The sequence below is a fragment of the Rhopalosiphum padi genome, chromosome 1 (assembly GCF_020882245.1).
Source record: "Rhopalosiphum padi isolate XX-2018 chromosome 1, ASM2088224v1, whole genome shotgun sequence".
NCBI classification, from domain to species: Eukaryota; Metazoa; Arthropoda; class Insecta; order Hemiptera; family Aphididae; genus Rhopalosiphum; species Rhopalosiphum padi.
Window position 1 is genome coordinate 84,370,982 of NC_083597.1, and position 14,191 is coordinate 84,385,172.

General features: G+C 25.9%; 2 protein-coding genes across 2 annotated transcripts; one reads left to right on the top strand and one right to left on the bottom strand.

Moving 5' to 3' along the window:
* Positions 1-4,510: 4,510 nt before the first annotated feature.
* On the bottom strand, positions 4,511-8,100 carry LOC132917220 (succinate dehydrogenase [ubiquinone] cytochrome b small subunit, mitochondrial). Its single transcript, XM_060977850.1, has 4 exons — positions 7,856-8,100; positions 7,669-7,769; positions 7,392-7,594; positions 4,511-4,768 (listed from the first exon to the last, which is right to left on the bottom strand). Exons 1-4 carry the CDS (start codon positions 7,887-7,889, stop codon positions 4,591-4,593), a joined length of 516 nt encoding a protein of 171 aa, XP_060833833.1. The 5' UTR covers positions 7,890-8,100; the 3' UTR covers positions 4,511-4,590.
* A 936-nt stretch (positions 8,101-9,036) lies between these two features.
* Positions 9,037-12,129, top strand: LOC132917219 (uncharacterized). The gene is made up of 6 exons (XM_060977849.1): positions 9,037-9,827; positions 9,886-10,254; positions 10,333-10,469; positions 10,594-10,810; positions 10,976-11,146; positions 11,226-12,129. Exons 1-6 carry the CDS (start codon positions 9,390-9,392, stop codon positions 11,424-11,426), a joined length of 1,533 nt encoding a protein of 510 aa, XP_060833832.1. The 5' UTR covers positions 9,037-9,389; the 3' UTR covers positions 11,427-12,129.
* Positions 12,130-14,191: the final 2,062 nt, after the last annotated feature.

Genomic DNA, 14,191 nt, shown 5'->3' on the forward strand with positions numbered 1-14,191 from the left:
ATGTTCAGTGATAATTTAAAAGCATTATAAAAGTATCCAGTATAGATCTATCCTGATCTACAGCCCCCCTCCAAATTTCAAACACTTTGTGCCTATGGTTATAAATACTTATGATGTATTAAGTTTAACAACTACAAATTATTCATGTTTTTTACGTTGTATGGATAATATATTTACAATTTCAAATTTGTGATTTAATAATTAAAATAAAGTTTTTTTTTATAAAATGTATTTAAATATTAATATAAATTATTAAATAATCACACTGGAAACTGACTATTAATTAATAACTTAAAATTTTGCTGTTTTATTAATTTGTTAAATGTGAATTTAATCATAAACACTTATACCCATATCTTTTTTTTCACAATTCAATAGAACTGATTTTATATCACGGACGCAAGGCAATATTATATATATATATTATTATAAGGTAATATAACTGAGTATGTTACATAATTTAAGCACGTTCTATATACTACTAGGTGTCCAGAAAATCCTTGCGATGAATATGTTAAATTTGAATTTAGTAATATACTAAATATGAATAACGATTCTGAACGGAGACCAGTAGCGCAACCAGGAATTTTTCAGGGGGGTTGTCTGCCAGTAGTGTATACAGTAATTCCCCAATATATTTCCAAATTTGTCAGTATACTGTGAGCAAAACTTATGGTTCAAGGGGGGTGTATTATAAAGTAATTTATTTTACTGTAAGTAATACAGTAGATTGAAATAATTTTTGTTGAAAATATTATAATTGAAATTCTCGTTTTATTTATGAAATAAATTATATGTCTTCACTTTATGTCTCCAAAACTAATGGTTTGAACTATAACATAATAACTAACATCTTTATTCTTTGTCCGATTACAAAAATAAATTGTGCATATATATTTTAAATATTTTTAGCCATCTATAAGAACAGCCGAGCCCCCACATAAAATATCGGGCCCCTGTACTCAGGTTCCATCAGCTCCTCCCCTCTTGTGAGGCTCTGAGAACAACTAATGTGGAATCTTGTATTAAATTTTCAAGCTTTTCAACTGAGTGAATAACATTTTTTTTTACTTTTGACGAGTACCTTTCACGATAATAATATAGTAGTAAGTATATAATCATTTATTTACAATAATTTAAATTTTTAAGTGAATTATAAGTATTTTTAATTATTTACATTTTACTTACTCATAACTCGCTAATAAATTAAAATATTGTAAAACACCTACAAAAAATACAAATATTATCCTTACCTTGAAGTTTGATAAGGTCATTTAACTCTATTTTTTAAGATAAACACAAAATTAGAACTGTTGAACTATATATTGGTATGGTATGCAGCACATGCTGGCATGACGTCGTCTTAAATAAAATGTATCCAAATAAATTTAATAAAAACGAGTGATTACATTGAATGTTTAATATCCTAAGTGTATTTAAGTCTTCGGGAGAAGCACAGTGTTTTAAAATAAACCTTATATTTCACAATTTAAGAACTAATTATGATTCATAACAAATTAGATTGTTTTGCTACAAAGTAAAAAATTAAAGGTTAATGGTAGTTTATATTTTAATTAATAATTTTTTTTTAAATTGTACATATTCTATAAAAATAAATCATCAACTTGGGTACATATTTGTAAAAAGTACTGATTTTATTTTAACAGATATCAAGAACACTATATTGTTTTATACATTGTCTATTGGATTTGGATTATTCTTCGACTTCTTTTGGAAATTTTGTGTTGTAGTATGGTACGTATTGTAATACCAATTTCCAGTCAGTGAAGTAACACAGAAAGGTGAATCCTGTAGCGCCGTACAAACCTGCACTAGGAACACTGAAAATATAACCCAACAATTATTGATTGAGCCGTAAAAGTATATTTTAAAATTATGTTATTCAGATAAAATAAGACCTGAATTTGACCTTAGAGAATTATCACATTAACCAATACATTACTTTTAAACATTTGAAACATTTTACTTACTACTTGAGTGACTGGTAAATGTACCGTTTACCAATTAATTTCGATACAAGACTCATGTTGAATAGAGCAAATGTTGAATCTACAAAGATTTAAAATAATGGGCAGGTATGTATTTTAATAATTTATGTTTCACAGATTAAGTTTCACTTGAAAACTGCGAAGACGCAGAGTGTTCGGAAAGAGTTAAAACAAGTGATATTGACTTTACCATATGATATTTATCAGAAAATGCTGTTGATAACATTTATACCTTCCATATGTATCATCTTTGGTTCATTGGTATTAATATTTTGGCGGAATTACATTTTAAACTGTCGAGTTTAAATATACAACTTAATAATGACATAATCATTAAATATGTAACTATAAAAATCTTTGTAAAGAATAAAGTTATTTTAGATTTTTAGCTATTATACATTATCATCATAGACTTATAAGTCTATGATTATGATACATGATTGATTGAGATTAACATTAAGGTTATATGAATTATCAACAATATATTGCATTACCTATGTATATTCACTATTCAGTGGTTTTTTGTAAAGTATAAGTTTATGTTTATTGACATTTGTGTTTTTACCAAAATATCGGTTTAAAATATAGATTAAAAGTTTAGAGTTACTTTTAACAGTTTACGATTTATTACGAGAGAATAATGTAATATACAGATTTTTTATTTTGTAATATTAATGAGCAATGAGCTAAACTGCTAATAAAAGAATATCGTGAAATACAATCATTTAGCGTTTAGTCATTTTGTACAACGTAAAATGTGAATGTATTGCATCGATACCAATTGGATAAAAAAAATCGTACTGGGGATGGGTATCAAATGTTTATGTAATTTTTTTTATAAGAGTTTAAAATTAGAATTTCGGCAAGATCCGTAAAATCTTGAAAATATCAAAATTATTTTGTAGTAAAACATGCATGAAATCTTCAATTTTTATAGTTAAGATAGTAAGATATACAAATTTGATCAAATGTTCCTCATACTATAACTAAAATATCTAAAAAACATATAAACACAATTATTTTTTTATTATATTTTATTTGACGAAGTATCGCCAATGAGCGTCCACCACTCAAAACCTAAGTATTTAACAGTTAAGACTTTCGCTTATAATAAAAAAACTTATGTATATTGTTTTATATATTGTGTAATATATATATTAATAACAATGAAAATATATATAATATACTTGCAATTCAAATTTGGACAAATTTACGTGTTTTAACAATGTTCATTATTTTTTTTATAAATTTTAATTCAAAAACATTATTCATAGTGACTTAAAACTGTAATGTGTATATACTGTAATACATGAAATTTATATAAATTTGTGTTAGTTTTATTTCATACTTTAATTTAATCATTTTAATCCATTAGGTTCATTTATTTTGACGCGCCAGTTTGAGTACTAGCGTGATAGGTCATTCAAGTGGCTTTGGAGAGAAGTTGAAACTAAGTCAGGATCGGTGTGGGTGGATTACTTTATCGTCGGCATATTCGGCTATTTGAGTATTTGGATTGGTGGGTTGGTTTGATGAGTAAATTTTGAATAGAGTTGGCAATGCAACTACACTTGGAGAAACACCAACTAAGATTGGGAAGATACTAGAGTGTTCAGTTCCTGACTTGACAAGGAAGTGGTGTTCGTTAAGATATGATTTAAAAAAAAAGGTAGTATGGAGAGGATGGTAAATTTAATATTTATTTAATTTTTAAAGTTATTTTTTATTTTTAAAAAAATAATAAGAAAAATAATAAAATAAAATATTTAAATTTACAATATTATTATCCTGTATTATGCTTGTATTTTGTAATAAGTGATTATGACCTAAGATTCTTTAAAAATCATAAAAAAAAGTATATAAATGCGTAATTTATGTGGCGTGTATTCACTATTCGTCTATTATTTAATTACAGTGGTTTCAATGACTTAATGGCCATATTATAGCAAGTCTAGTAATCCAACTAGTTAAATAAGTTTAAAAAATATTTTAGTATCCTGAGCCTCCACTAATTCTGTGTATTTGTTAATTCTACATTCATCTAGTCTGATACTGGCTAGTTTACTGAGAGACTCTGCAGTAAACAAATTTAAACCTATGTATCTATAGAGAATAGTATCAAATAGAAATAGCAAAAATATAAATCATATTTCCTTTAATACTATTAAAGTAATCTGGTTATATTACAGAATAAATTCTGCACTTATATTAAATACAGCCACTTAATATTTAATACTGATACATAGTGAATGAATTCTTTCTGACTTCAGTGAACTGCAAGTACAGCATAATACTTTATATAATATGCAATAATGTCTAAAATATACAAATTAAATGGAAAATAATTATTTTTCTGTAGTCTCAAATGTAATTCCAATTGACCATTTGTAGATGATAATATTTTTAAAATAGTAGAATAAAATGTGTACAAAAAGTTGTTCTATTAATTTTTTATTATTTGTAACTGAATTTTTATTTTATTTTAATCTCCATATAATAAATAAATAGATAAAATTATGATTTTATTCAACACAATATTTACATGTTAATATTACACTACATAAAAACATTTTAAGTAATATTACAATTTCCAAAGTTGAACAATGGCATTTCCAAGTCCATCCCCAACAAAAATAACTTGCAAAAATCCAGCCAAAGTGACAATCGCAAGAAGAGTAATAGTTGCATGTCCAGCTTTATTAGCCAGCTTTCCTACAACTGGTACACGTAAATAGTCAACTACTAATGCTTCAAGTCCCCTTAAAAAATAAAAAATAAAAACATGTATGATTAACAATTATATTTTTTTCAAAAATATACTCAACATATTATTGCATATTACCTATTTATATATTATATTTAGATAACTAGTATAAAAATAAGTTTTTTATTTTAAATAATTAAATGTCAGATATATCAGAAAAATATATAAGTTAGTCAACATAAATTTATCTATTAATCCCATACTGATTAATGATTTCACTCCTTCTAAGAGGACACATATACCCATATGTATCGTCTATAAATGTTTTGTGTCTTACAAACGTACAACAGTAATTATGTTGTTAGTATTACAGTAGAATCCGCTTATTTGGGACACCACATAAAGGGGACAACCGCTTAATAGAGACAGATTGGCATAGTCCCGAATGAATGTATCGGTTTATTAGTTATTCGGTTAGTCGGACAGGCAGATAATGGGGACAAATAGGTCACCGCCCAATGTGTCCCAATTAAGCGGATTGTACTGTACATTAAAGTGAGTGAATCAAGGCTTATTCTAAAGTAAACTTGGACTTATTTTGCATATTTGAAAAAGTAAAATGCACACTCGATAATCAATTTTTGAGTGATTGATTTTTTCTAATTCATTGTTATATTATTAAGATAAGACAGCAAATAATAGTTCCTAAGGATGTGTTTTTAAATTTTTTAAAACATAAACCTTGTTTATTATTAGAAATTATAAGCAAAAGTTTACATTGATGGATATTTTATTAGTAATATTAAGCCTGCTGTTAACCCTGATTGCATTGCTAACATTAGAAATGCACTTGACAATTTGGGTAATGATTTAGATTTAACAGATCTTAATATGGAGTATACAGATTTAATTAAAGATTTATAATAAATTAGAAGAGATCAAGGCCTTATATTTATAATTGTTTTATAGTTAATAAATTTAATTTATGTAAGTAACTTAATTATAATAATTTATCATGTGGTCATGCGGGTGGGTTCCTAATAATATGATAACTATGTTAGATTATTGATTATATTGTTAAATATTTTATTATAATCAAGCTAATACAAATTCTGATGGCTTTTTCTATAATATAATATAATTATATTATATATATAGACAAATCACATATGATTAAAGACGTTTTGTTGTCAGACAAAACGTCTATAAATCCTTAATATATTATCAAACAATAATTAAATATACCCATATTGCCATTTTATCTCGAAAACTGCATGGTATTGAAAATAAGTATACCAATATATATAATTTTGGAATAAATTAATATCAGTTTTGTGAGCACTGTGTACCTATGACTTTAATATTTCTGAGTAATTATTTATTTGATTATTTCAATAAAATGTCTATTCTTAAGAGCAATAATACCCTAACAAATTATTTACATTCACCTGAAGAATATTATCGTATAATAATATCTATTCCTTTTTTAACGATTCAAGCAAGGTTTAATAATCATAAAAAAAAACAAATTTCTTCACTGCACAAGTTGTTACCAAAAATATGCAACAAATTTGAAATATAGCCAAACGACTGAAATGTATTCTGAATTTTTGGATTTGGAAATTCAACCGTAGAAAATAAAACAAAATAACAAATCAGAAAATGATTGTCAAAATTTAGCTATTGAAACATACATTAAATTATTTATGTAACTTATCGGGCCAAGAATGTTTTACTGGTTGAGCTCTTTTGAACTTACACAGGCAAATTAATATCGAATTAGATGATATTATCAATCATTTCACTTAAGAAAAAAAAAATGATAACTAAATTTTGTGCTATAAAATATTCTTTAAAATAATAATTTAATATAATATAAATTTACTTTAAAATATTCTAAAATAATTATAATGTATTAATATAGTAAGAAATCAGTTTTATTTGTTTAAGATAAATATTAGGTTTTTTTTAACTAGTGTTAAAATATACTATTAGATTTAAAGCCTTTCCTCCCTGAAAATTTGTTCCAGCTACGGCCTTGGAAGAGATATAACAAATGCCATTGCTTAAATTAGTGCAACATTTATTTGGGTCTAATGATTTCAAAAATATTACTATTTTACTTGTTTGTGTAATAGCTGCAAAACCTCACAGCGCTGATGTTGAATGATTAATAAGTAAAAGCAATATTCTTAAATTAATAAACCATCAAACCATAAACAGAATTGAATATCTTTTTATTTATTTTAACATGCTTGCAGGTTAAATTTTAAATTATTCCACTTAAATGCAAAAAATATTATTATTAACTATAATTTGATATCATAGTATTATTTTGATTATAAAGTATGTAGTTTATAAAGATTCTTAGAATAAGCCCTGAAGTGAATTGATCTATTATCAATTTTTATTATCTAATAGAAGGTAAGAATATTATATGTGTTTAGATCACAGAATATTGTTTGTATGTTGATATTTTACAGTATTTTAATTTTTAATTGTTAAAAAATTACTTTAAATTAAAGTATCATAAAAACTAAGTTATAAACATAGATAATATTCTTATCTATAAATTTTATACATGATTAATTTACTCTAATATTTAAATAACTAAATTATGTATATTCCTATATATAAATAACACTATAACATTAATTTTAATAATATCATGGCATTACCAGTAAACATGAAGACTAATACTTCCTGCTAATAAAGTATCGATTATTGGTGATGAATATAATACTGCAGCAGGAAATAATCCCATAAGTGCAATAGAAACAACACGTTCAGCTCTCCAAAGGCTAGCATAATTCTTTCCGGTTTTAACAGCTGCAGCACTTCCAGTGAAACGAGCTATTATTGGAGCAGTCAATAAAGGCTTCTAAAATCAAACAAAACATCTAGCATATTGTTGAATTCAAATTTCAAATTGAGTTGCTTATACTTCAGACTTACAGTTAGTGTTTTATTCCCCAAGCGACTAGCAACATTAAACTGATTCACACACTTAGACAATGCATTAAAGGATATTGATCTTTGGGCAGCAAACATCGAATCTATTTAAAAATATACCGTTAATGTACAAATAAAATTGGAAAAATTGTATGGTAAGACATAATTTTAACACGATGTAAATACTTACATTTGGTTTGACGAAGAAGTTTCACACTCAACATTTTGCTTTGGAAACACGGTGAAACAATAATTGTATTTAGTAAATGTTTAGTTGTTTGCTAATTTGGACGATAGTCAATTAAATTGTTGCACTTTATAACTTTAATAGTTCATAAATATTAAGGTTTTCAGAATTGAATAATGCACTATTAGTATTGAAGATTAATGAATATTAAAATAATAACATTGTCCTTAACATTGCAACATATGTCATATGATAAAACCCAAAACTAGTCAACCCTGCTCCGCAGATAACATAGAATCGTTTATGTTCTATCATCTGATCACTAAATTGATAACTGAATATGCTGATAATAATTTTTTTTTTTATTTAGTACTGCGGACCAGGACAATATATATAAACAGTGATTCTTTTATCATAAAACACTCATTATTTCAAAAAGTATTCATGTTTTTGAAAAAATTTTTTCACATAGTTTCAAGTTGTTAAAAAACCATCGTTTTTATTAAAAAATTATATTTTTAAATTTGTTTAAGTTTTTTACTTTTTTGAATGACAACATACTTTTAATTTCATATTCCTAAGCAGGATAATTTTCTGAGTATTTTGATACATAAAAATCGAATTTAGGACGAGTAGTTTATAAGTTATACGTATTTAAAGTTTAGTCAAGCGGAGTAGTGGACATACATTTTGTGGGGTAACCCACTAACCCCGTACCACAACACTCCACGAATCAAAACTTTAAATACTTATAACTCATAACCTACTCTTCTACTTGTTTTTTTAACAACTTGAAACTATGTAAAAAAAATATTTTCAAAAACATGAATACTATTTGAAATAATGAGTATTTTATGATAAAAGAATCGCCCTGTTTAATATATTTTGTCATGCTGCGGATCATAGTGGCAATATATAAAAGTTCATATAAATTTGACTAATAGGTTAAATAAGTTCTATAGTTTAAAGATAACAAGCCCGTATACGGTGTTATGGGTTAGGGGTTCAAACCCCCCAGAAATTTTTAAAGTAGAACCATTTTTTATCAATAAAATAATGTATTTTTAATTCACGTATCATAAATATTTTAAACCCTCCCGAAAATTGATCCTGAGACCTGAATACGTGCTTGATAAATACTATTGTCTATTACTATTTACTAGACTATATAAAAATAAAAATATACATAAAGTATCAGACTAAGTTGAAAGTTCTGTGTTTATACAAGTAGTTTCTATAGTTGGTACCATAGATAACATATAAACTTTGATAGATCCATAGACTTAATATCACAGAACAATATACCTTATGATGTCTTGTCATAAATTATCACAGATTATTATCAATACTGTATCATAGATTTTGTTATCAAAAAAAACAAATGTGACCAAATATAAATATTTAATACCTTTGTAGTAAAATCTTTTTTCTTTTACTTACTACTTTTTCTTATTCACTTTTATTGTTTTCATTGTTTACTTACTTAAATGCGTTTTAGTAAATAATTAATATTGTGTTTACCAATGTAACCAATTCAATGATGTCGGCCCACTCGCCAGATTCGATCGTCCACCGTCGGTCCAACACCAAACAGGTGCATCCGGTGGTTGGACTAAAAAGAGTATCTTTCCATGAAGACGTTATTGAGCCTGGGAATGGGAATCTCATTCAAATACGAATTGGAGAATGTGGCGAAAGAGAAGCGCCTGAAGGACAAGAAGACCCACAACCGAGTGAAACATTGTCCAAAAGTTCTGTTTTAAAATCAAAAAAACAAAAGTTTCCTTCACTTTACTTGAATGCTTTAAACGTCGATCTCAAATCTCAACAAGTCGTTTTAAATCAAATTAAACAGGAATTGATGAATAAAGAATGTAGTAATGTTTGGAATAAACATTTAGATATTGGATCCAGCCAATTGATTAATATAATTAAAAGAGATTTATTATTAAAAACCAAAGAATCTATTTATAAAGTGTGTGCAAATAGTTTACTTCCATAAATCCAATTTAATTATTATTTTTTTGTTTCAGATTTATAGAATGCTAAGCACTGGTGGATCACCTCTATTTGTAGTTATTACAAATATTAGATTTTTTGTTTTAACTAAAAATGTATACACTAAACGGTTAGAAGTATTCTATAGTTCAAATTTTACAAGTCTAGACTTAATAGCCTTAGGTCCATGTGATCAAACTGCAGTCTTTGTCAGCGAAAAATCAAAAAAATGTACCTTAATAACAGCAATAGATGTTCAATCTGCATTAGAAATGATTGGCAGTCTTGAATATGCTTACAGATGTAGTGGATTTTATGACCCAAATAATGCGTTTGTTGTCATAAATATCAACCATGACGATAAATTATATGAGTCTGTAAAATGTCAAATTTCAATACCTAAGGTAAACCTTTCCTGATAGTTCATAATTTCAACTATATATATATTAATAAATGACATTAAATTAATATTTTTTTTCTAGGATGAAAAAATAAAATATTATACATGGTTGTGGTATTACAAAGAAAGCGAATCTTCAAATAATTTAAAATCTCATTTAGAAGAGTTTTTAATGGTTAAAAAAGGATCTATATGGAAACCAAGATTTGTGCGTTTAAGGTATTATTATTATCTATATAGCTATAATACATCATAAAATGTAAAACAAACTGAATAATGTGTAAAATAATTAATAATGAAATATGAAAATAAATTAAATAATTAACTTTAATTTACATTTTAGTGAAGATATTTTATACATATTTGAACATCCAGATCAAAAGTTACCATGTGAATCTATACCTTTAAGATTTGGCCGATGTAAAAGAGTGAAAAAAATTTGTACTGATCGACCTTATTCTATAGAAATTTTGCTGATTAATTATCCAATAATTTTAGCACCGGCTGATTGTAGTCAAGAAGAGAAATGGTTTAATGCCTTAAGCTATGCTATGACAGGTGTAAGTTAAATTTCTTTAAATGACACAACAGTTAAATTTTTAATTATTTAAAGTAAAAAAAAAATATAGAAATAAAATATAGTTTATAAAAGTATTCAAATGTAATCTTCTAAAAAATACTAAATATTTTGTGTAAAAATATTTCATTGTTGATAACGTTTTCAGCATAAAAATTTAAATATTGAATCCAAATTACCTGATGGATACTGTTGTTTGTTGACCAGTAGTCATATAGTTTTGTACAATTTTCCTCACAATATTACAGACAGTATGTTATTAGTCAATATGGATTCATTAAAATTTTCGCCTTCCCCATCACACTACTATGTTGTAATTGTAAGTATAATAAGTATATTTTTATTAACAATTAATACATTTACAAATTAAAATTCTTCTTATATATTTCCTAAACAAGGAGTGGTCCTGTTACGATGCAACATTAGAAGAAAGCTGCAATGATTGGGTTGTGCATTTTTCTTGTAAATCTAGTTGCGATGAATTTATTTCATGGTTGTGTACTTTAAGACCAGATTTAAATACTTTGGAGTTAGTTGAAAAAAAGTCCATACAGCGACACCTTAAAAATAGTATAAACTTACAAAGTTCACTAATTTAACTTATTTCACTACTTTTTATGCTTGTTTTATTTATTTATTATTAATTTTAAGTTGTCACAAAACGATAAAACAAAAAGATTGTGCTTTCAAATTTGTAGGATTAATTATTATTGGTCATATTAATTTTGACTTTAACAGAGTAAAAAGAAAAGGTGCTTATTTAAAGTTAAGTTTTTCTTAATTTAAGTGATTTATTATTTGTATATTATATTAAAATGTTGTCTTTAAATTTTAAACTAAACTAAATAAGTTCTAAAGTGGCGTACTTAGTCCTATATTTTGAAGAAGTTTTAAATCTAGAAATTGGGCGACCTTATGTGATAAAAAAAATGTATTCTAGGAAAAAATGTTATGTAAAAAAAATTTGTGTTGTGGGTGATTATCATTTTCCTTTCATAGTACGCCACTTAATTTATAATGTAATATGTTATATATTAATAATTAATATCAATACAGTGTAATTTAATATAAACATATGTATTATATACATTATATATATTGATAAAATGTATAATATTAATTTCTGTGATAGGATTCTTTTAAATCGTCATTGTTGTTTATTTGACTTGTGCCTAATGTAAGAATTTTTATACTTTAATGTGACTGTTTAAAATGTAAGAAACAACCCATACTTTGACACAATAAAATTATATATTATTTATAATTGCTTTATGAAAATACATAAATATATTATAATACAAATTATGACATTTTTTTAACAACTAATATATATGTTTGAGTTTCAGGATGTTAGGTCAAATGCATACATATTTTTCTAAAAACTTTACTCAAAATCTCAATCAGTCCAAAAAATAGTATGCAAGTAATTTAGATCTAATTTATTTTATACAAAGTGCATTTATGTTCAATTTATATTTTAAATTCACTTTAAATCATACAATTAATATATGTTTATATAATTGTAACTAAAAAAAAAAAGTTAAGCATAATGCCGTATCCATTTTTTTTTTTACAAAATTGAAACAACAAATAGCGTTTTATTCTATTGATATAATATTGCTATTCAAAAAATATTATTTTGTAGAGCAATTAATTGAAACTATTTATTTGCCATTACGTATATTATTTATTATACATTATTAATTATTTTATTACTTGTAATATAAAGTATAAACCATATCATACCTACTCCACTATTATAGTATTGAAGTATTGACTATTGACTTATAAGTTCATAACATCTATAGTAAATAGTTATATTATATGTAATTTGTTATTTGCAAAAATTACTTCAACCTACCTTATTAATTATTACTTATTAGTTATTACTAATCGAAAAACATATATTTAATAAAATATCCTTAGAAACATTGGTAGATACCTACTAGATAGACCATTTTTCTGTTCAGTATCGTTTATTGAATGCAAACCTTTATTATTAAATTAAAATTTAATATTTATTACATTGACCTACTTAATGTCTCAATGACGAGGTAGGTACACTCAACACATATACATTATACACTGTACAGAGCAACATTTGCTGTTTTTATTTTTGCCCAATTATTTTAAAACTTACAAGACATTTTTTCTGACCCCCTCTAAAAGAATTTAAAAAAAAATAATAATATTAGCCAAATAACATTATTATATAGCCAATAGTTGAATAGTCAATACATTCAATGCTCAGCTTAGATTCTAAAATTCTAAATGTATTATAAACAAACAACTTCATTATATTCATGTGTAAAAAAGCACTACTTGGATCCAATTACTCTCATCCTCATTTAGCCTAGTTTGGTCTTAATTACTAGTTCCCGATAAATAAAAATATTTTTTCTAAATTACCACTGGACGTCTCCCTATATAAACAACATAATATAGGATTATTTTGATTATTAGCTCCTACTTTCTTGGCTACGTGTATTGTATATAGTTTATGCGTAGTATACCTATGTAGAGGTTGAATTGAAAAAAACGAGTTATGGGAGACTGGTGTAATAATTTATTTACAAATAGTTAGTGAATTAGAATAATATGTGGCCAATGACCGCGTATTCATAATTCGCGTCTCTGTGGTCACTCCGCGATTCAAATACTGATTTGTTGGCTTCCAAAATACATGTAGGTACCTATCAACGCGTTGCAACGTTTAGATTGCGCGTCATTTATGATTTATATCATAAGATTTTTGTATTCGAATCACTCCGTGTGTATACCTACAGCAATATTATAATAATATGATATTGCATGGTCTGTTGGAGCGGGAACTAAACGTACAATTCACTGGAACGTTAATGCTTGTTGGTGTATACTGTATACCTATTTATATTAGGTACCTGTATTATGTTATGAAGTGTGAGGACGTTAAAATAAAAAATAGGAATCAACAAATAAAAACTGATTGTGAAATCGTTCGGTGGTTAAAACAATCTTAATCGAAACATATTGTATCAAATCGCTGCATATACTAAAACGAGTTTTAAGTAGTTGTAACGTGCAAACTACAAGAGTCAGAGTGGCCGTTTTTTTTTTTAGCTTATAGTAACTCATTAAATTAACGATAATGGGTGAGTATATGGTCGCATACTATATCTATTAGAATTTTCATTGCGTAAAAAAATATTCTATAGAATATAAACTGGGTATGATTATTTGTAATTTTTAAGTCTCAGATGCTAGGTACCTTTATACTATCTGATCATCGAATAATATTCTAAGTACCTATATTATAAGTTATAAGCTTTTTAATATCACCTCATACTTACATGACGTACGTATACCCACTATTTTTTTGCAAGAC

Excerpts from the sequence above, each read along its gene's own strand:
- LOC132917220 (XM_060977850.1), bottom strand. The coding sequence starts at position 7,889 with ATGTTGAGTGTGAAACTTCTTCGTCAAACCAAAT. Across the intron at positions 7,595-7,668 it reads TGGGGAATAAAACACTAACT|AAGCCTTTATTGACTGCTCC; the intron begins GTAAGTCTGAAG and ends GTTTGATTTTAG. Across the intron at positions 4,769-7,391 it reads ATTAGTCTTCATGTTTACTG|GGGACTTGAAGCATTAGTAG; the intron begins GTAATGCCATGA and ends TTATTTTTTAAG.
- LOC132917219 (XM_060977849.1), top strand. The coding sequence starts at position 9,390 with ATGATGTCGGCCCACTCGCCAGATTCGATCGTCCACCGTCGGTCCAAC. Across the intron at positions 9,828-9,885 it reads CCAAAGAATCTATTTATAAA|ATTTATAGAATGCTAAGCAC; the intron begins GTGTGTGCAAAT and ends TTTTTGTTTCAG. Across the intron at positions 11,147-11,225 it reads CACACTACTATGTTGTAATT|GAGTGGTCCTGTTACGATGC; the intron begins GTAAGTATAATA and ends TTCCTAAACAAG.